The following is a 24,215-nucleotide window of genomic DNA, read 5'->3' on the forward strand; positions in this document are numbered from 1 at the left end:
TCCGGAATTCAGCTCCTTTATCCATGTTTGGACCAAGGCTGTAATGAGGTCTGGAGCCGAGTGGTCCTAACGGAACCCAAACTGAGCATCGGTGAGCAGGTTATTGGTGAGTAAACATAGAAACATAGAAGATAGGAGCAGGAGTAGGCCATTCGGCCCCTCGAGCCTGCTCCGCCATTCAATGCGATCATGGCTGATCATCCAAATTCAGTACCCTGTCCCTGCTTTCTCCCCGTACCCCTTGATCCCTTTAGCCTTGAGAAATATATCCAACTCCTTCTTGAATATATTTAATGAATTGGCCTCTACTGCCTTCTGTGGTAGAGAATTCCACAGGTTCACCACTCTGGGTGAAGAAATTCCTCCTCATTTCTGTCCTAAATGGCCTACCCCTTATCCTTAGACTGTGACCCCTGGTTCTGGACTCCCTGACCATCGGGAACATCCTTCCATCATCTAGTCTGTCTAGTCCTGTTAGAATTTTATAAGTTTCGATGAGATCCCCTCTCATTCTTCTAAACTCCAGCGAGCACAAGCCCAATCGATCCAATCTCTCCTGAAAAGTCATTCCTGCCATCCCAGGTATCAGCCTGGTGAATCTTCGCTGAACTCCTTCCATGGCAAGAACATCCTTCCTCAGATAAGGCGACCAAAACTGCACACAATACTCAAGATGTGGTCTCACCAAGGCCCTGTACAACTGCAGCAAGACATCCTTGTTCCTGTACTCAAACCCTCTCGCTACGAAGGCCAACATACCATTTGCCTTCTTAACCGCCTGCTGCACCTGCATGCTTACCTTTATATAGCACTGTCGACGACACCTTCCATCACTTTACTGAAATATGTTGTGCTATTGGGTTTAAAATATTCCCTTCACTGAATCTTTGTTGGGATGCAAGAGTTTTTATTGGAAATAAGAAAAATGTCTGGCATAGGCACAATAGTATAATTCTCTGTTTCGTGCATCCTGAAAAAACAATTCCTGAAACTGCACTCATCACCCATTTGGTCTACGCATTTCTGTGTTGGTTTAGTCTTAACTAAGGTTCTCTCGCCCCTGTATTTTGCCTTCCATTTTGAGACTTGGTCCTGGATATCACTGATGGCCATAACTGTGCTGCTTTATTTTTGATTGATTTCTAGTTCATAGTAACCACAACTACAAGGTGAAATAATTTTGGCAATGGCATTAACATCAGTATTAATAAGTTGTCCCACTGAAGGATTAATTCAATAGAATTATGGACTCATCTCTGGGGTTTTTTTCTTTCAGCTGTTGGCCAAAGTTTACATAAGTTGTCTTACTGAAAAATATTTTTTAATGTGTCATCTTTTTCCAATGGAATTGACTTCTGTCATTAGCGGGGGGAGGATTTTTACCATGCGTTCAAATAACATTCATTTAAATGGAATTACTGCAGTAAAGAACCTTCAGTTGCTACAACCCAGTCCCCACTTATCCATTCCTCTGAACTTCGTGCTCTCCATTTACTGGCAGCAACCATAATACTTACTTTTATCTTGTGAAAATGAATTTCAATTACAATTTATCTAGCTTTCAATATTGTATAAGAATACTACTGAACACAATAAAATTAATTTTATTTATTTTCTAACTCAATTCATAATGATTTTAACAGACTAAGAAAACTCACAAAGCTTTTGTAGATCTGATAAAATGCGAAATTGGGCAGAACCCAGATTAACACCGGGTCCCAGCCCTTAGCCAGAGTTTTCTGTGTGGACCTGTGGGCGCAGAGCATCTTCCCATTCCTACGAGGCCATTGACATAAGGGGAAATGGGGCTAGGGGCAAGTGCTTCGTAAATTGGAAGTTCCCACTCCAGGGTTCCTCAGTCAGGTTTGGAATGCAATCAGCCTAACCTTGGCGAAAGTGGGGCCCACCTGTCGGTCCAGCCCAGGATCAGGGCTTAGACCCCTGAAGATGAAGGTGCAAATTATTTTTAAATGGGTTTGAAGTGGTCTCCTTTGTAAGGGGCTGCCTGGCACACCCAGATTACACTTTTGGGGGAGGGGAGGAAAACATTAGCTGCCACTGGATTTTCTAATTGAGGGGATTGGGGCCCTGCAGATTTTCTAGGCCGATTTCCACGCACATGCATTTCCAAGAGGAGAGCCTGGATAACCATTAGGAACAGGAAAACCACTAGTTTACCCTCCCTAACCTGTGGGGGGAAAAAAAAATTAAAAGAGCCTGACACCGAAATATCAGCTGGGGTTAGTGCTCACAGATAGGCAGATGCAAAGTCCACCCCGCTACCAATCGGGTGGAATTCCCACAGTATCAGAAAATCTAGATCCTACTGTCTTTACTGTGTCATTTATTTGCACTTGTGGATCAGCATACAACAGGTATCGTGCAAAGCTGTTCTATCTTAGCCTTGCATGGCTGAGTAATATTTTAAATTTGATTTTGTTTTGATTATTCATTTATTTTACAGTTCCTGATAGTGCACCAGAAAATATCACATATATACTTCTCTCTCCTTTGGATGTTGAAATATCCTTTCTTCCACCACCAACTCCCAATGGAATTATCCAGTTTTATACACTGTACCTTACAGCCCAAAATGGTAGTGAAGAGCTCATTGCAAACAGTACAAATTTGGCCATCACTCTAACCGGTAAGTTAAAGTAAAATCATTGGAATTTGTTATTTTGCTTTTTATTAGAGGTTTTTATGTTTAAAAATATCTCGTGAATAAAGGTACTTGGTTTATTTCTCAAGTCCTCACTGTTGCCAAAGAATTAAGACTACAGAATTATATACCGATGTACTTTATCATATAAGCACAGATGTAATAGTGCACCAATTAGGGTGAAGCTCTGTCTTAACTGCATTGAAAAGGGAAAAGTGGTCTTTTAAAGGGACATCACCTTCATGAAAAAATGTTCAGGAGCTTTTTTTCCGGTATTGTTTGAGGAGGCAGAAGACCAGAAAAACCAAACATCCTTTTTGTTATGATGACATTGTGCACAAGTAACATTTTGATTTGAATTGCAAATCTCTCAACTGTCTGTTTAATTGGAACATATACTGAAAGAAGCAGCCATGATATGCAAGTTTCGCAAGCTGGCAAATTGGATGATTTTCTGATTCGCCCGAAAACGGTGTTTTTCCGTTGCAAGTATTGATCCAAATTTTCCCCTTTCAATGCATTGCCGCTTGAGGTTTTGTTAGGATTTATGTCATCACGTTGTGGCTTGGCAAACAAATGAAAAAAAGGTTTGTCAAAGACTCTGTCATTTAGATGGTGCTCTTTTAAATATCTCAAAACTGCTTACAAAAGTGTTAAATTTTGTTCAAAATATATGGCATTTAGTTGTGTACTTACCTAAAATCTGATAACCATGGGTTGAAATCCAGTAGATTCCTACCACTTGGGCTTACCTCCCAATGCTTGGGTGAATTTTATCAGTCCACTGAACGGGATGCTCCATGTCAAAGTGGGTAAAGTGGAGAATATTAGATAGAACTTGGTAGAAATTGCAAGAAATATACTGTTGTTCCCCTCTCACTCCAACAATCATGTACCTGTCACATGAATCTTAGAAAGCAGTCTTGTAAGAAAAATAAACAAGGGGGGTAATTTTAACTTAAATTGCCTGGTGGGAAACTGACTGGATCAGATTGGCTGATCGGTTTTACCCCACGTGATTTTACTTTCCATGTATGATGGTCGGCCGATCCAATCAGTTTCCCACCGGGCGGGTTAGGTTCAAATTAAAAAGAAAAAGACTTGCTTTTATATAAAGAAAAGAGAGAAAAAATTGCATTTATATAGCACCTTTCACGACCACCGGATGTCTCAAAGCGCTTTACAGCCAATGAAGTATGTTTGGAGTGTAGTTACTGTTGTAATGTGGGCAACGCGGCAGCCAATTTGAGCACAGCAAACTCCGACAAACAGCAATGTGATAATGACCAGATAATCTGTTTTTGTTATGTTGGTTGAGGGATAAATATTGGCCAGGACACCAGGGATAACTCCCCTGCAGTTCTTCGAAATAGTGCCATGGGATCTTTTATGTCCATCTGAGGGAGCAGATGGGGCCTCGGTTTAACATCTCATCTGAAAGACGGCACCTCCAACAATTACCATTAAGGTCACTGAAACCACTGCTTTCCAGTTAATACTGGTATAAACAAACCTAACCAGCCTATTTTGTTCCTCCCCCTCCCTCCCCAAAAACACCCCCACATTTCAATGAAATATTATGTGGTCCAAAGCAAATAGGTTGTATGATAACAAATGGTGAGTGGTTCCTGTAAGAGCTGTATAAGGGAAAATTAGGTAATGCTAAAAAAAAAACAAGGTATGGAATAAATTACTTGCATGTCTTAGTAGCAGTCATTTTCTGAAACCTAAACTATTCATAAATCAGACTTAATTGTGGTGCATTGAGTTATGCTGCCAGACCTCAACTGATGGTTTACTTTTGAATAATTCAGAGATCTCTGTCATTTGCTATGTCTACAAATCACGATACACACCATCATAAAAATAATTAATAATCAGGTGAATCATAAAACTGGATGTTTTTTCTTATTTTAATGGTTTTAAAATGTATGTGGCTCTGAAGTTTGGCGTATTACATCACAAAAATAACATCGTATTCCATTACTACTTTATGCATATTTAATTCACAAGAACATTTGCACAAATTAGCTTGTGAAATATTTTTTTGTGAACCAGTAATAAAATTAAATATACACTGTAATATTTTGGTCACTTATGTTATAGCACATAATTGAAATACTGTCCAATAAAAATTGGAGAAATGTCCATTTTTAATCTACATTAATGAAATCACAGTTACACACAGCTTAGACATAAGCGATTCCTGAGTGTGCCATTTTGTTAGCAGAAACGAGAAAAAGCAGAGAGTCATAACGCACCTCATTAATGAGCTTCTAACATTTCTCAAATAGTTAATGAGGCACATAACCATTATAAATATCAAAGTTGTTAATGCAGCTGTGGACTGCACAATATTTGTGCGTAATGGCTGAGCACCAAGTTAAAAAAGGCTATTTTATGATCAGGCCCTGGACATACTAGTAACCGCTGTAGTGAAGAAACATGCACAGATTTTTGTTGGGAAGGACAACCCACACTACTTGGGACAGTACATGAATTTCCTATATTTTTGCATTCTTTGCCCAGCCTGCGATTCTCCAAACCCACTGGCCGCTATTCCTATGGTTTCAGACAAAAACTCCCATGTACTATGGTCTTCTTTCAGTGCTGTGGGCATACTTCAAAATCTTGTTCCTTAAATTTACTAATTCCAGGTCTGAAAAGAAAACTTAGCCCTGATTTTAACTCAAGGTGGGAATCGGAGGTGCGGTAGCTGAAGCGGGGGGTGTACCGTCTATCACCCCACCTCCCCGGAGTTAAAATCAGCCCTAAACTATGTTGTCACTGACAATTGAATGTATAAAAGTGCAGAAGATAGTGGTATGTAACTTTTGTATTAAGGCTGTGAACTTTTCTAAACTGGTTCCTTGTTCTCATAACTCTCAATAAATCAATATGGGATGTACAGCTTAAAAATGTAAGACAGATTACTCCTTGTGAGAGTTTTGTTTTTGATGCCAGGTAGTAATATTAGATCTTTTCTTGATTTGTATTTGAATAATTGTTTATAGGACTATGTGCCTAACAAGATAAACTCTCTTAATAAGAACAGGATTAGTGAGTATCACTGGAGATTCTGAATGTGTGATGTACCATCTAGTGTACACACATTGAGAGATGTCCATTCTATCACAGGTAAAAACTGGGGATAGGTATGGGGCAGCCATTCTGAGTGAAGTGGCTTATTAGATGACACAGGGTGCTGCATATATGCAATTAACTTCTGCCTCTTTGAAAACTCATATATAGTGCAAAATCACCTTGGGGCAAGAATTCCTCTGGTCACTGAGTTGTGATATCATAAATATGTTCATGAAACTTCCTATAGTTCTTTCCAGTGAAATCATAAATGCGCTCCATTAGGGATTGATTATGATTTCATTGGAAATTCTGAACAGAGGAAATTTTAACAAATACATTTATAATATGGAAATCAGTGGAATTCTTACCCCCATATCTACCCTAAGTAGTAAAGTTTAAAACAAGAGTTCCCTTACTTTCCACAGCAGCAATGGTGTTACCACATGGAACAAGTCTACTACACTCTGATCTTACCCCATTGATAGATCACAATAGCATGTATTGCAACTAAATTTTATTGTCAACTAAATATATTTCATGACATTATAGATCTTTATGTACTAATTATTCTTACTAAGTATGTACAGAGAATTCTAAATGAAAAATATTTTCTGCATTCACATTTTACAGGTTTAAAAGCGAATGAAAAGTACTCCTTAAAAATATCTGCAAGTACTAGCAAGGGTGAAGGAATTCAAAGCCAACCAGTGTACATTTTAAGTAGCGAAGGTGGTAAGCATAACTGCAAAACTATCAAATATTACTGTCCAGCTATTGCAACAAAATATATGGAACCTGTGAGTTAATGGGACAGTGTTATCATTTTGATACATTTATTTTTTTGAACGATTTGTTTTTTTTAGAATACCAGTACAATACTTTTAAACCACATTATCTTTTATGTTATGTTGTTAATCATAAGGATAAAAACCACTTTTCATATAATTGAATCTTTCACTTTTATCACTTTTGAAACGGGAGCAGCTTTGAAATCTGATGTTTTGAAATCGGCTGTGCAACAACTATAACAAATCTTATTGAACTGTGGGGAATCTGAAACAAACGGAATAGCTGCAAGGTGCTAATTTCCATTTGGTTTGTACACCATCTCGTTACAGTGTAGCTGATAGCTGGTTTCAGGTCAAGATTACACACCCAAAATTACACAACAGAATGTGATATTTGACAACACTTGAGGTAAGAGTGACTGCCCTTGACACCAAGGCAGCATTTGACCGAGTGTGACATCAAGGAGCCCTTGCAAAACTGAAGTCATTGGGAATCGGGGGGGGGGGGGAACGCTCCACTGGCTGGAGTCATAACTAGCACAAAGGAAGATGGTTGTGGTGGTTGAAGGCCAATCATCACAGCCCTAGGACATCGCTGCAGGAGTTCCTCAGGGCAGTGTCCTAGGCCCAATCATCTTCAGCTGCTTCATCAATGACCTTCCCTCCAACATCAGGTCAGAAATGGGGATGTTCGCTGATGACTGCACTGTGTTCAGTGTCATTCACAACACCTCAGATAAAGAAGCAGTCCATGCCTGCATGCAATAAGACCTGGACGACGTTCAGGCTTGGGCTGATAAGAGGCAGGTAACATTTGTGCCACAGAAGTGCCAGGTAATGACTATCTCCAACAAGTGAGAGCCTAACCACCTCCCCTTGACATTCAACGGTATTACCATCGCCGAATCCCCCACCATCAACATCCTGGGGGTCACCATTGACCAGAAACTTAACTGGACCAGCCACATAAATACTGTGGCAACAAGAGCAGGTCAGAGGCTAGGTATTCTGCGGCGAGTGTCTCACCTCCTGACACCCCAAAGCCTTTCCACCATCTACAAGGTACAAGTAAGGAGTGTGATGGAATACTCTCCACTTGCCTGGATGAGTGCAGCTCCAACAACACTCAAGAAGCTCGACACCTTCCAGGACAAAGCAGCCCGCTTGATTGGCACCCCATCCACACCTTAAACATTCACTCCCTCCACCACCGGCGTACCGTGACTGCAGTGTGTACCATCTACAAGATGCACTGCAGCAACTCGCCAAGGCTTCTTCGACGGTACCTCCCAAACCCTGTAAGGGGTCGTTTTAACGAGCTTGTGGTGTGCGGGACAAATGCTTAATTTTGGTTTCCTTACTGGCCACCGCGTGGTCCAGTACCAGAACCTGCTTTTTATAGCACATAAGCCACACCGCTTTTTCAATGCCCTTGCGGTGCTCTTTACTAGCCGTCCACTGGGCGCTGCCTTTAAGGGACGCTCGGCTCCTAACAGGTCATATACCCATTTTTTTGCTACATTTACTTTGCCACACACGTAGGAGGATAACCTGTCCTCCATAACATCTGTCTCACCCGAGTCTTTGTCCACCACACAAGGGTTCTGTAGCCAGTGTCCCATCTGGGTCGCCATTCTGTAAGGGGTCGTTTTAACGAGCTTGTGGTGTGCGAGATCGGTTTTTGATTTCACACTGCTCGTGAGCGGTTCCGAAGCACTCCCCCCTCACCGGTTCTAGACACTGGGCTTATTGCCAGACCACCTTGATGTGTTGGCCCAACTTGTGACTCGGAAGACAAATGGATCAGGTGAGACAAGGTAAGTTTTAAATCAAAGGTATCTTTATTTTTAAGGAGAATAAAACATAGAGAATGAAGAAACAATGCAGACAAAAATCATGAACATGCCTCTCAATGGGAACTAAAACTTAACACACAAGAGTTACTTTGACTATCATAATACATCAATTCTAGATCAGCGATATAATAAAAACGGGGGTGGAGAAAGCGCACGGCACAACGAAGGATGAATAACACTCCCGAATTACAAAGCCCTTAATATTAAAAACCCTCCCGTCTAAAGTATACCTCAACTAGATCAGCTAGGTGGAGTTGGGCCTCTATGCTCACCAGGGTTTTAAAACTGTCCTTGACCTTGGTGCTCCTGTATCGTCCGGGATCTCCAATCTTCCTTATGGGACCGGCTCCTGAACCTGCTCGAACTTGTAGGCCCTCCGTGCTCCTCGAACCGTAATCGAACCTCTCCACGCTCTGCCTTTGACCTCGTGTCTGTGTGAAACTGTTTGTCTTTTCCCTTTTTGAATGTCTCTTTTCCCCCAACAGTTATACTGTTTTCTTGCCCTTATCTTGGCACCAAATCAGGGGTTTTCTTTTGTTAAAGTAATGGGCTTTGACAAAAGCGGGTACTTTATTTTAATGTCTTGTAAATGAAACTAATGGGATCTGTCCTGTGTCCCTCTGAGTTTGGTACAGATAATAGGTTTTGTCTGTGCTCTGCGATTTCAGAGATGGGTTTGCGTTTTGCTAACAATTAACACACCTTGAGGTGTAAATACTTTTGTTTTGACTTCGTTACTACTGTAACCATTTTATCATATCAATTGCAGTCAGTTCTGGAATCTTCTAATCGGTGGTGACTCAGGTTTCTTTAAGATACTGCAGTGGTATGTCCTTCTGAAATGAGTCATGTGATCTGCCAACTCCATCTTGTGTTCATAAAATGTGGCCATTTCAGGGGTTTTACAATGTAGACTGTATTTTCCTGGATTTTTGCGAATCCTACACCCGCAATAGAAGGACAAGGGAAGCAGGTTCATGGGAACCTCCAAGTTCCCCTCCAAGTCACACACCATCCTGACTTGGAAATATATCGCCGTTTCTTCATTGTCACTGGGTCAAAATCATAGATCTCCCTCCCGAACAGCACTGTGGGAGTACCTTCATCACACAGACTGCAGCAGTTCAAGAAGGCGGCTCACCACCACCTTCTCAAGGGCAATTAGGGATGGGCAATAAATGCTGGCCTTGCCAGCAGTGCCCACATCCCATATATGAATTAAAAAAACCACACTTGACATGATTACTTGGTTAAATAAAGATGTAGCAGTGATCTGTATGTGCATGGCAACTTTTTCTATTGGGCCAGAATGGATTCAGAATCAGAAAATGAATTAAATAGAATGTAAGAATCATAGGCTTAGTATAAAAGTAATAGAGATTTTAGCTATTTTTGGCAAATTTGTGGCTTAGAATGAGAGTACTAGTATTTTTTGAGGTGGATTCTGGGTGAGACCCATTTCTGCCAGGTTTCTGCCCCATAATGGCAGTACTATAGTTTCCATCACAACCTGGGGTCTCCCATATGTGCACCAATGCTGCAAGGCGATATATTAAAATGTGGAGGAAGTTACTAGAAAAGAAAATTGGGCATAGTGTAAAAATGACTGCCAATTTGCAATCAGCCTGTTTTGCACTATTGTCATTGACCAATTTGGCCCCCTTGGGGCTATCAATTCCTTGATGGAGCAGAAGGGGCTTTGCAATATGCTCGAGAGCATGTATCCAGCATAGTTGCTTGTATCCAGTGGCTCAGTGGTAGGTGCCAGTGGCTCAGTGATAGCACTCTTGCCTTCGAGTCAGAAGGTTGTGCGGGTTCCCACTCCAGAGGCTTGACTACATACTCCAGTGCAGAAGTTAAGCCTTCAATTACATGGCTAATATTGTGTAATACCAAATTTGCTGTTATTTGAAATGATTTTCAGAAAAGGTTAGCTAACATTAAAATTCATTCAGTGCAATATGGGATGCATAGCTCACTGAGTCTAAATCTTTGATATGGCACCTATTTGGTTTTGTGGTGTTACAGTAACAGATGTGAAACTTCCCTGTATCATGTTGACAGAAACTAAATCATCGTTAACTTAGTTTTATGATTTGACAGTACTCAATTTTTGATTTAAAATGGACATAATTACATCAAAAATGCAAATTGTTGGTATTCCATCCACGTGGTACGAGTCAACATTCACATACTCTATCTTTTTACCCACAATCCATAGTTCCTGGCTCGCCTCCACAATCACTCACATCAAAAAAGTTGTCTTCTACCACTGTACATCTGTCATGGGAGCCTCCCTTGGAACCAAATGGAGTGATTCTGTACTACACAGTCCATATTTGGTAAGATTTAATAAATTGGTTGTTAACTTTAACAGTAAATTTTAATTTATAGCAAATTGTATCCATGGCATTTTAAACCATTTATTGTAGAATTAATCTTAGCAAAAATATTTACATTTTTCAAATGGACTTTTATCCTGTAATAAGGTGGAAAAGGTAAATCTGCAGAATTACTTCAAATTAAATTGTGTGAGTAGGGCAGAGGACACAATATATTCCAACTAGTGACAGGTAAATTTAGGACTGATATCATAAAGTTGTTCTTCATACAAAGAGTGATCAGTACATGGAATGGACTTCTGGATAGAAGACTGGAGTGGGAAAAAAATAGGATTATTTAAGACACAGTTGGATTCGGCAGTGGAGGGGAACTGTAGGTTCTTTCTGCATGGATAAATTAAGATTAGCTCAATGTCCTGTAATTATCCTGTGATCTTGTGATATGAAATAATGTAGATTATTTTCACTTTCTTGCATTACTTTCTTACAGGAGTGCAGCAACGCAACTAATTATAAATGAGACCGGAACATCTGTACTGCTGAAAGACTTGGGAAATAATACTGAATACCATGCTTTTGTAACAGCAAATACTAAATTTGGTGATAATGGAATGAAAAGTAATAACATTACATTTCGAACATCTGAGAGTTGTAAGTATTCTGACTTTTGAAACTTACATAAGTATAAAAATATTAGCATTATTGATGAGTAATTGTTACAGAAACATATGAACTAATACATTCTCTGTATTCATAGAATCACAGAATGATACCGCACAGAAGGAGACCATTTGGCCCATAGTGTTAGTGGCTCTTTGAAAGAGCTATCCAATTAGTCTTACTGTCCTGCTCCTCCCCATAGCCCTGCATTTTTTTCATTTCAAGTATTTAGCCAATTCCCTTTTGAAAGTTACTGTTGAATCTACTTCCACCATCCTTTCAGGCAGTGCATTCCACATCTTCATAATTCGCTGTGTAATTTTTTTTTCCTCATGTCGCCTCCGGTTCTTTTGCCAATTATATATAAATAAATATGTGTCTTCTGGTTACCACCCTTCTGCTAGTGGAACCAGTTTCTCATAAGAACATAAGAACATAAGAAATAGGAGCAGGAGTAGGCCAATCGGCCCCTCGAGCCTGCTCCGCCATTCAATAAGATCATGGCTGATCTGATCCTAACCTCAAATCTACTTTCACTCTCCATCCCACCCGAACCCATGTGATCTCCCGGGAAAGGCGAAAAACCAGATAAAAAAAACCCAATGGCCAATTTGGGAGAAAAAATCTGGGAAATTCCTCTCCGACCCATCTAGGCGATCGAAACTCGTCCAGGAGATCACTCTGTCCCTGTATTTCCTGCAGTACTTACCTTCTGTAAGAGGTGATCTCCACCCCAGCCAGGAACAGGCCCAATTTACTCTTGAAGGACTCCTAGCTGGCAGCCTGTTCCCGAGGTCACCACTAATCCCTGTGAATAGAACCATCTCCTGAAATCTAACACAGAATTAGAACACAAGAAGTAGGAGCAGGACCAGGCTACACAGGCCCGCTCCGCCACCCACAGGGCCATGACCGATCCGAACCTAGCCTCATGTCCGATTTCCTACCCGCTCCCCGTAACCCCTAATTCCCCTTACTTCTAGGAAATTGTCTATTTCTGTTTTAAATTTATTTAATGATGTACCTTCCACAGCTCTCTGGGGCAGCAAATTCCACAGACCTACCACCCTCTGAGTGAAGAAGTTTCTCCTCATCTCAGTTTTGAAAGAGCAGCCCCTTATTCTAAGATTATGCCCCCTAGTTCTAGTTTCACCCATCATTGGAAACATCCTCACCGCATTCACCCGATCAAGCCCCTTCACAATCTTAAATGTTTCAATAAGATCGCCTCTCATTCTTCTGAACTCCAATGAGTAGAGTCCCAATCTACTCAACCTCTCCTCATATATCAACCCCCTCATCCCCGGGATTAACCGAGTGAACCTTCTTTGTACTGCCTCGAGAGCAAGTATGTCTTTTCTTAAGTATGGACACCAAAACTGTATGCAGTATTCCAGGTGTGGTCTCACCAATACCTTGTACAACTGCAGCAATACCTCCCTGTTTTTATATTCCATCCCCCTAGCAATAAAAGCCAACATTCCATTGGCCTTCTTGATCACCTGCTGCACCTGCATACTAACTTTTTGTGTTTCGTGCACCAGGACCCCCAGATCCCTTTGTACTGCAGTACTTTCCAGTTTCTTGCCATTAAGATAATAACTTGCTCTATGATTTTTCCTGCCAAAGTGCATAACCTCACACTTTCCAGTATTGTATTCCATCTGCCAAATCTTTGCCCACTTACTTAGCCTGCCTATGTCCCTTTGCAAGTTTGTTATGTCCTCCTCACTCACTACTTTCCCTCCCATCTTTGTATCATCTGCAAACTTTGATATGTTACACTCGGTCCCTTCCTCCAAATCGTTAATATAGATTGTAAAGAGTTGGGGTCCCAGCACTGACCCCTGCGGAATACCACTAGTTACTGATTGCCAGCCTGAGAATGAACCATTTATCCCAACTCTCTACTTTCTATTAGATAGCCAATCCTCCACCCATGCCAGAATATTACCCCCAATCCCGTGATTTTTTAAATCTTGAGCAATAATCTTTTATGTGGCACCTTGTCAAATGCCTTTTGGAAGTCTAAATACACTACATCCACTGGTTCCCCTTTATCCACCCTGTATGTTACGTCCTCAAAGAACTCAAGCAAATTTGTCAAACATGACTTCCCCTTCGTAAAACCATGCTGACTTTGTCCTATTAAATTATGTTTATCGAAATGTCCCGTTACTGTCTCCTTAATAATGGACTCTAAAATTTTACCAACCACAGATGTTAGGCTAACTGGTCTATAGTTTCCAGCCTTCTGTCTACTACCCTTTTTAAATAAGGGTGTTACATTAGCAGTTTTCCAATCTGCCGGGACCTTTGCTGAGTCCAGGGAGTTTTGGAAAATTATTACCAATGCATCCACAATCCCTACCGCCACTTCCCTCAAGACCCTAGGATGTAAGCCATCAGGTCCAGGGGATTTATCCGCTTTAAGTCCCATTATTTTACCGAGTACCACTTCCTTAGTGATTTTAATCGTATTTAGCTCCTCCCCCCCTAGAGCCCCCTGTTTGTCCAGTGTTGGGATATTCTTAGTGTCCTCTACTGTAAAGACTGATACAAAATATTTGTTCAGCGTTTTTGCCATCTCCATATTTTACACCATTAATTTCCCTGTCTCAACTTCTAAGGGACCAACATTTACTTTAGCCACCCTTTTTCTTTTTATATAACTATAGAAACTCTTGCTATCTGTTTTTATATTTTTTGCTAATTTACTTTCATAATCTATCTTCCCTTTCTTAATCAATCTTTTAGTTATTTTTTGCTATCTTTTAGAGACTTCCCAATCTTATATCCTCCCACTAGATTTGGCTACCTTATTTACATCATATTGTTAGATCCGTGTGTTAATGGAGACACGGAATGCAGGAGTTGATTTAACAAGTGTTTACTGAACAAAGTCTGGAGGTGAACTAACAACACAAGACGCTACACAGGCTTATATACCCGAGTGGTCACTACTGGTACTACAGTATACAGGGGCTTCAAAAACATAGTTCCTCTTAAAGGTACATACACTACAATTCCTCCCCTTTTAGATAAATAGTGCATAACATTTTAAGTAATCATTAAATAACATTTTTACAAGAACAATAATATACACATTTGCTGAAGTTAATCCATTACAAATTCAGTCTCTCTGGAGGTTTCCTGACTCGGTCCAGATAACGCCTCGGTGGTGTAGTAGGTTCTTTTGGCAAGGTTGATTCGGCTTCAATGTTAGTGTCAGGTTCATCTGGTTCCAGTATCACCGGATCGGAGGTAGATACTATGGGTATCTCTGCTTCATCACTAGGCGTATAGAGTTGTGGTGTAGGTTGTCCTTTTTCGGATGACTCTATGATCTGGTCAGCATGGCGCCTTATTATGCTTTCTCCAATGTCCACGGTATACATCAGCAGTCCTAGTCGTGTGCAAATAGTTCCAGGCTGCCATTTCTCAGTACGGTAGTCCCGGGCCAAAACTGGTTGACCTATCTGGAAGGTTCTAGTTGGCCTTTCCTTCATGCTTTGAAATTGCCGGTTCCCTATGTCCCTTCTGATGTTTGGCTTGACCAAATCCAGCCGGCATCTTAGTCTTCTATTGAAAAACATCATGGCGGGGGTTTGGTTTGTAACCACATGTGTTGCATTCCTGTACGCAAACAAGAAGTTATCTACCATATGTTGTAGATTTATGTCTTCATTACCCATGGCCTTTATGGCCTTCTTGAAGGTCTGGAGAAACCTTTCAGCCAATCCATTGGTGGCGGGATGTTATGGGGCAGACGTGTAGTGCTTAACCCCATTGTTTTTTAAGAACTTCCTGAATTCTTCGGATACAAATTGCGGTCCATTATCAGAACAGATCTGTTCAGGCAGCCCATTCCTGGCGAATATGGTCCTTAATACTGTGATGGTTTTTTCCGTGGTGGTGGAGGACATCTTTATTACCTCCAGCCACTTGGAGTGTGCATCCACCGCGATTAAGAACATTGAGTCCATAAATGGACCAGCAAAGTCGATATGTACCCTTTGCCATGGAGATGAGGGCCACTCCCATGGATGTAGAGGGGCTTGTGGTGGGGCGTTTTGGACCTTCTGGCATCCTAGACAGCTCTTGGTCATTTCTTCGATGTTTCCATCGATACCTGGCCACCACACAACGCTCTGGCTAAGTTCTTCATTTTCACTCCACCCAGATGCCCCTCGTGAAGCTCCTTTAGCACTCTATCCTTGAGTTTGGGTGGAATCACCACTCTGGATCCACACATCAAGGTTCCTCGGCACACTGACAGCTGTTCTCTTCTTTGCGAGAATGCTGGCAACAGTGGTTCGCCATGTGCTGGCCATCCCTTCACCGTTAAATCGTAGACTCGTGAGAGAGTCGGGTCATTTCGCGTTTCCTTTTCAATGGTAGAATTTGTCACCGGTAGACATTCCACTATGGTCGAGTGGAATATCTCCACTGGGTCCACTGTAGGCGCCTCTTCCACCGTTGGCAATGGTAGGCGCGATAACCCGTCAGCATTCCCATGCTGTTTTGTTCCTTTGTATTCTATGTCATATTGGTGTGCCCCTAGCCTTTGCGCTGTCATAATGAGAACGCCCTTTTTAGGGTTGAATATGGAGACGAGGGGTTGATGGTCAGTCAACAAGGTAAACTTTTGTCCGTGTAGGTAATGGTTGAATTTCTTCACCCCCCACACCAGGCTGAGTGCCTCCCTGTCGATCTGGGCATAGTTACGCTCAGCTGAGTTCAATGAGCGTGACGCAAAAGCTATCGGCCGCTCTGAGCCATCAAGGAATCTATGCAATAATACCGCTCCCACGCCGTAAGGGGATGCATCGCACGCCAGTCTGATTGGCAGTGATGGGTTGTAATGAGCCAACACTTCCCTGGACGTGATCAAGCCTTTGCATTTATGGAAGGCACGTTTACAGTCTTCGCTCCATTTCCAAACTACTCCCGTTTGCAGCAGTGCGTTAAGTGGGTGCAGAACCGTCGACAAGTTTGGTAAAAATTTATGATAGTAATTTACTAATCCCAGGAAGGACCTTAATTGTGAGACATTTTCAGGCGCTGGGGCCTTTACGACCGCTTCAATTTTTTCAGGTGACTTATGCAACCCTTCTTCGTTAATGACATGGCCACAATATGATATTTGTTTCTGGAAAAATTCGCATTTGGGGCGATTTGCTCGTAGGCCCCGTTCTCTCAGCCTCGTGAGCACCTGCTCCAAGTTGGCAAGGTGCTCGTTGTCGTTTTCTCCTGTTACAAGGATGTTGTCTAGGTAGCATTGAGTCCCCGGAATCCCTTGCAGGACTTGCTCCATAGCTGTTTGCCAGATAGCCGGAGCTGATGCCACTCCGAAAACCAGTCGATTGTACTGGTACAGGCCTTTGTGTGTGTTTATCGTGAGATACTTTTTAGAGGCCTCCTCAACCTCCATCTGTAGATATGCCTGTGCTAAGTCAATTTTGGTGAAACGTTTCCCTCCGGATAGTGAGGCGAAAATATCTTCTATCCTCGGAAGAGGATACTGTACTGTGTGAAGAACCGGGTTTACAGTCACATTGAAGTCCCCACAGATGCGAACTTTTCTCTGTTCTTCAAATTTATCATTATTCAACGTTTTCTTCATGACCGGGACGATGGGTGTTGCCCACTCGCTACAATCTACCTTGGATAACATGCCTGCTTTTTCCAAATTCTCCAGCTCTGCCTCGACGGCTGGACGAATTGCATATGGCACCGGCCTTGCCTTAAAAAACTTGTGAATTGCCGCATCTTCCACTTTTATTGAGGCGGTGGCGCCTTTCAGGGTTCCTAGTTCCTGTTGAAACACTTCTTTGGCGTTAGCCAAGATTAGTTTTAATCGTCCAGGTATGACGTCATCATCGTTTTTTTTCTTACTGGTCACCGTCAGTGCCTGAATGGAGTGCCAGTCTAAACGTATCTTTCTGATCCATTCACGTCCCAACAACGGTGGACCACCATCTTGCAGAACGTATAAATACAACTTCTGTATTTCCTTGCCGTTGTATACAACAGGCACCCTTATTTTCCCTCTGGGGTATACTTTCTGCCCCGTATATGTCTTCAAGACAATGGATGTGTCTTTCAAAGGTATATGCGGAAATAGCCGCTTGTAATCCCGTCGACTCATGACGGTCAGAGCTGATCCTGTATCTAGCTCCATTTTGACTGGGGACCCCGCTATCGTGAGGGTAACCCAAATGGTCTGGTAATCTTCTTTGGCAATTACATTATGTAATTTGAGACAGCTTAGTCTCTTGTTTCCGGAGTCGCTATCGCTCTTCTGGTCTTCGGAGCTACTGTCCGTCATCATTTGTACCTTCCTGTACTTTTCCTTATTGACCTTTTTACTGTCAGCGGATTTCTTTCCAGATCTGCATACACGTGCAATGTGTCCCATCTTTCCGCATTGCCTGCATGCTTTGTCCTTAAACCAGCAGTCCTTCTGGTCATGGGTGGATCTGCCGCAGCGATAACATCTCTCGAAACCCCGTGTCATTTCATGTGTGCCGGAGTCCTGTGGCTTTTGCTGTATCTCTGCAGCTCCTCTTGCTGCTGCTTCGTATGATACAGCCACACTGAAAGCCTTGTCCAGTGTCAAATCTTTCTCAGAAAGTAGTCTTTTCTGTGTTCCTTCGCTTAGGAGACCACAGACGAATTTGTCTTGTAGAGAATCTGCCAGTCCTGCCCCGAATTGGCAGTGCTTTGACAGCTTTCGTAATTCAGTGAGGTAATCAGCATTACTTTCATTCTTGTGCTGATTCCTCCTGAAGAATTTGAATCGTTCCGCTATCAGCAGCGGGGTTGGGTTTAAGTGCTCCTGTAAGGTATCAACAATCTCCTTAAAATTCTTGTCCATCAGTTTGGCTGGAGTGATCAAGTTTCGTAACAGCCCGTATGCCCTTGCGCCCATCAGATTTAGAAGTACCGATGCCTTTTTATCATCCACTACTTCATTCGCCTTGCAATATACCTCCACTCTTTCCACATATGTGGTCCAATCTTCTATATCACTATCGAAAGCAGTAATATTGCCAGTCTTCGGCATCTTGAAAATCTAAAATGGCACTTCTTCCCCGCCGAGTTAAGATGGCGCCTCCCGCCGCTGCCGCTGCTGCCAACACTGTTGCTGGCGATTAATTTATTTTTATTTTTATTTTTTTTAATGGCGACGCACTATGTTCTTTGCGCCTCCCCAATTGCTGCTGCCAACGCGACCTGCAGCTTTTCGCGGTATTTCTATTTTTTTAATATATCGCTTCAATAGTTTCTCCGTTACTTGGAGAACCGTTCCCGTCGTGGAGCGGACCCTCTGGGACTTTCCCCTCCCTCTGCTCGGTCCGAACGCCGACCTGCTTTGCAGCACCGGCCGCGCCCTGAGTGCTCCACCCTCTCTCTTTGCTTCTGCTTCCCGACTCGCTGCCCGGCCCCGTTGCAGAGCCACCCGATCGAGCTCTAGCCCGCCGCAGCCCAGGAAGGATCAGTGCACTACCTGCCACCAGCCCGTTTAGCTGGGGAAACCACAGACTGGAGACCAAGCCTGGCCCTCGTTTTCGAGTTTCTTCGAGTTATTTTTTTTTTCTTGCTTCTGGCTTCGACCTTCGTCTGAGGAATCGATCCCCTTGAGGTGCTGCCGAATTGCAGGTAAGTTCATTTCTAACTCGTCGCCACTGTTAGATCCGTGTGTTAATGGAGACACGGAATGCAGGAGTTGATTTAACAAGTGTTTACTGAACAAAGTCTGGAGGTGAACTAACAACACAAGACGCTACACAGGCTTATATACCTGAGTGGCCACTACTGGTACTACAGTATACAGGGGCTTCAAAAACATAGTTCCTCTTAAAGGTACATACACTACACATATTACATAGTATTTACAGCACAGAAACAGGCCTTTTGGCCCAACAGGTCCATGCCGGTGTTTATGCTTACTCTATCAAAACCCTTCATGATTTTGAACAACTCTATCAAATCTCACCTTAACCTTCTCTGCTCTAAAAAGAACAATCCCAGCTTCTCTAGTCCCCATAACCAAAGTCCCACTTCCTTGATACCATTCTACTAAATCTCATGTGCACCCTCTCCAAGGCCTTGACATTCTATGTTTCTATGGGATATGGGGAGAAAGCAGGGACAGGGTACTGAATTTGGATGATCAGCCATGATCTCATTAAATGGCGGAACAGGCTCGAGGGGCTGAATGGCCTATTCCTGCTCCTATCTTCTATGTTTCTATTCTTCCTAAAGTGTGGTTCCCAGAATTGGCCACAATATTTCAGCTGGGGACTAACCAGTGTTTTATAAAGGTTTAACATTAAAAAAAATTATGAAAGGAAGCCACTTAACTAATGCATACATGTTTTCCTGCAGCAAGTAACCCTGAAGGCACTATCTCCTATGTCAACAAAAGTTCCACATCTATTCAGGTTTTTTGGAACCCTCTTAAACCTACTGGAAATATTCAATATTACACAGTTCACTACAGAAATACTTCTGGTGATTTTACACAGGTATGATGTTTCCTGGCTTTAACTAGAAAATTGTTTTGCCATCCTCATATTAAGCAGTTAACTGGAAACAATGACAGATTTGTGGGTTCTAAGGAACTATAGCCTAGAAATTACTGTTGACAATATGAGTGGATGAGCACATAATATGTTCATATGACATCCTTTTGTCTATTATATTAGCAAGACATTTACCCATCCAAAATAAATGGGTTAAAACCTATGTTAAATAACAGGCACTGGATTGTCATACATTCATCTGCTAATGTAGCAAACTATAATTTATAGGCTTTTAAAACATACTGAAATTGTATTATACTAATCCCTTTACTAATTCCAAAATTAAACTGTGATTGATCTGTGTTTTAAAAGTGGAATTAATTAAATATTTGGAAATAGCAAATACTCTGGGAAGCTGGTTGAACAAATCAAATAGCCAAGTATGTTGAAAGAAGAATGCAATTTAATTATATTTAATTGCACAAGTGGTACAATAAAGGTTGGGGGAAAAAATCAAAATATAAACTATAAAGAAGAGAGATAAACTATAAGTTAAAATGTCAAAGCTGTCAAAAGTTTCCAAAGTGTCAAGGGGCTTAGGTAGGCATCATACTTGTTTTAACCATTCAGTAGCCTCAGGATCAGCATTGTGTAGTCTGGAAAGACCTCCTGGTAGAGTAGCATTCAGCCATTCAGTAGATGTGTGGCATCCTCAACTGCACCGCAGCTACACAGAGGGCTGTTCCTGAGACTCCAGGTGTAGTCATTTGGCGCACACGTAACCACCCCACAACTAAAATGGTTGAACTTGCACTAGAGATGGTGTAGCAGCTCAAAGCCAGGCAGTCTCACATCAGGCTTGTTGATGAGTGAAGAGTTTTTTTTATGGAGGGAGCAGCTCATCTCCATTCTGTTCACCATAATGAGGCAGCATCTTTAGTGGTGTTTACTCACAGGGTGCCAGATGGTTGATATGAGTTGTACAGAGTTTCGAAAGTCCCCCATTGCAGCATCCAATTGGTTCTTAAATGATTCCAGGGTTTTTGCTTCCAGCACTTTAACCAGAAGTCCATTCCATGTGTTGATCACTCTGGGAAGAAAAGCTTCTTGATATCAGTCTTGATTTGCCTTTTACTAGATTGAGCCTATGACCCCTTGTCCTACTCTAACCATTTAATTCAACCTTTTCGTACCTCTATAAGACTGTGTCTCAGACATTTCTTTTCAAGACTGAAGAGCCCAAGTTATTCCAGTCTTTCCTCACAAATGAGACCGGGGATTATCCTTGAGGCATTTCTTTGCACTGCCTCCAGGTCTTGAGTGTTTCCCTATATCTCGGTGACCAGAACTGGACACAGTTCTTTAAGTATGGTCTGACCAGAGCACTTTACAGTTTGGTTGTGACTTCTTCTGACTTGTATTCTACTGTTTTGGGTACATAGTTCAACATTCTATTGGTTTCATTGCTTGCTGCGTTGCATTGGTTGGACCTGTTGAGGGTTGAATTTAGTAAGACTCCTAAGCCTATTTCAACTTCATCCTTAGCTATTGCAACACCATTCATGGAGTGTGCCATCCATTTTTCCTTCCTTTTTGTAGTTCCTTTCACTTGTCGGCAATATACTTTTTATCCAAATCATTATGTAATTTCCGAGGTGTCATCTCCAATTCCACTGACAACTCCCAAATGTAACCAATTAGCACTGAGTTTCTGAATCCAAGTCACTGATGTAATTTAAATTAATTAAAGGGTAAGTCGTGGCAGGACAGCTCGGCCCCATGGCATGCTCCTCCTGCGCTATGTGGGAAATCAGGGACACGTCCCTGACGACCATGTGTGCGAGAAGTGTATCCAGCTGCAGCTACTGACAGACCGCATTGCGGCGCTGGAGCTGCGAATGGATACATACTGGAGCATTCACGATTCTGAGGACATTGTGGATAACATGTTTAGGGAGTTGGTCACACCGCGGGTAAAGGCTGCACAGGCAGGAAGGGAATGGGTGACCACCCGGCAGAGTAGTAGGCGCAGGCAGGTAGTGCAGGAGTCCCCTGTGGCAATCCCCCTCTCAAACAGATATACCACTTTGGATATTGTTGAGGGAGATGGCTTATCGAGGGAAAGCAGTAGCAGCCAACGTCCTGGCACCATGGGTGGTTATGCTGCACAGGACGGGAGGAAAAAGAGCGGGAGAGCTATAGTGATAGAGGATTTTATTGTAAGGAGAATAGATAGGCGTTTCTGCGGCCGCAAACGAGACTCCAGGATGGTATGTTGTCTCCCTGATGCATGGGTCAAGGATGTCTCAGAGCGGCTGCAGGGAATTCTGGAGGGGGAGGGTGAACAACCAGTTGTCATGGTGTATATAGCTACCAACGATATAGGTTAAAAAACGGGATGAGGTCCTAAAAGCTGAATATAGGGAGTTAGGAGGTAAATTAAAAAATAGGACCTGAAAGGTAGTAATCTCAGGATTGCTACCAGTGCCACGTGCTAGTCAGAGTAGAAATAGAAGGATATTTCAGATGAATACGTGGCTAGAGGAATGGTGCAAGGGGGGAAGGGATTCAAATTCCTGGGACATTGGAACCGGTTCTGGGGGAAGTGGGATCAGTAAAAACTGGACGGTTTGCACCTGGGCGGGACCGGGACCGATGTCCTAGGGGGAGTGTTTGCTAGTGCTGCTGGGGAGGGTTTAAACTAAAATGGCAGGGGGTTGAGAACCTGTGCAGGGAGACAGAGGAAAGGGAAGCAAGGATAGAAACAAAAGACAGGAAGGAGAAAAGCAAAAGTGGAAGGCAGAGAAATCAAGGGTGTAAATCAAACAGGGCTACAGTAAATAATAATTCTAAAAGGACTAAGAGTGTTAAAAAACCAAGCCTGAAGGCTTTGTGTCTTAATGCAAGGAGCATTCGTAACAAGGTGGATGAATTAGCTGCGCAAATAGATGTTAGCGGATATGATGTAATTGGAATTACGGAGACATGGCTTCGGGGTAACCAAAGCTGGGAATTCAAAATCCAGGGGTATTCAATATTCAGGAAGGACAGACAAAAAGGAAAAGGAGGTGGAGTAGCATTGCTGGTTAAAGAGGAGATTAACATAATAGTAAGGAAGGATATTAGCTCTGATGATGTGGAATCTGTATGGGTAGAGCTGAGAAATACCAAGGGGCAGAAAACATCAGTGGGAGTTGTATAGAGACCCCCAAACAGTAATGCTGAAGTTGGGGATGGCATTAAACGGGAAAGTAGAGACGCATGCAATAAGGGCACAGCAGTTATCATGGGTGACTTTAATCTACATATAGATTGGGCTAACCAAATTAGTAACAATACTGTGGAGGAGGAATTCCTAGAGTGTATACGGGATGGTTTCCTGGACCAATATGTCGAGGAACCAACTAGAGATCAGGCCATCTTAGACTGGGTATTATGTAATGAGAAAGGATTCATTAGCAATGTTGTTGTGCGAAGCCCCTTGGGGAGGAGCGATCATAATATGATAGAATTCTTCATTAAGATGGAGAGTGAAGTAGTTGACTCAGAGACTAGGGTCCTGAATTTAAATAAAGGAAACTACGATGGTATGAGGCACGAGTTGGCTAGGATGGATTGGGGAACGTTACTTAAATGGTTGACGGTGGATAGGCAATGGCAAACATTTAAAGATTGCATGGATGAACTACAGAATTTGTTCATCACTATTTGGCATAAAAATAAAACAAAGAAGGTGACTCAACCGTGGCTAACGAGGGAAATTAGGGATAGCATAAGATCCAAGGAGAGGACATACAAATTGGCCAGAAAAAGCAGCAAAACTGAGGATTGGGAGCAGTTTAGGATTCAGCAAAGGAGGGCAAATGGATTAATTAAGAGGGGCGAAATAGAATATGAGAGTAAGCTTGCAGGGAACATAAAAACTGACTAAAAGCTTTTATAGATATGTGAAGAGAAGAAGATTGGTGAAGTCAAGCGTAGGTCCCTTGCAGTCAGAATCAGGGGAATTTATAATGGGAAGTAAAAAAATGGCAGACCAATTAAATACATACTTTGGTTCTGTCTTCACAAATGAGGACACAAATAACCTTCCAGAGATGTTGGGAAACATAGGGTCTAATGAGAGGGAGGAATTGAATGAAATCAGTATTTGTAGGGAAATGGTGTTAGGGAAATTGACGGCTTTGAAGGCTGATAAATCCCCAGGGTCTGATAATCTATATCCTAGGGTACTTAAGGAAGTGGCCCTAGAAGTAGTAGATGCATTGCTGGACAGCTTCCAAAATTCTATA

The 24,215-nt window shown here is 42.2% G+C and overlaps 1 protein-coding gene and 1 long non-coding RNA gene across 7 annotated transcripts in view; one reads left to right on the forward strand and one right to left on the reverse strand.

Moving 5' to 3' along the window:
• Window positions 1–24,215, reverse strand: part of LOC147106289 (uncharacterized) — a 313,882-nt gene that overhangs the window by 139,605 nt on the left and 150,062 nt on the right. The gene's annotated exons all lie outside the window — the stretch shown is intronic.
• Window positions 1–24,215, forward strand: part of ptprq (protein tyrosine phosphatase receptor type Q) — a 278,107-nt gene that overhangs the window by 139,525 nt on the left and 114,367 nt on the right. Inside the window, 5 exon segments of the mRNA XM_086009276.1 lie at window positions 2,465–2,647; window positions 6,377–6,478; window positions 10,612–10,732; window positions 11,223–11,383; window positions 19,787–19,926. Of these exon segments, the coding sequence (XP_085865402.1) occupies window positions 2,465–2,647; window positions 6,377–6,478; window positions 10,612–10,732; window positions 11,223–11,383; window positions 19,787–19,926 (707 nt within the window).

Source organism: Somniosus microcephalus, chromosome 16, assembly GCF_052327205.1.
Source record: "Somniosus microcephalus isolate GS21.2 chromosome 16, FLI_Smic_1.0, whole genome shotgun sequence".
Lineage (NCBI taxonomy): Eukaryota > Metazoa > Chordata > Chondrichthyes > Squaliformes > Somniosidae > Somniosus > Somniosus microcephalus.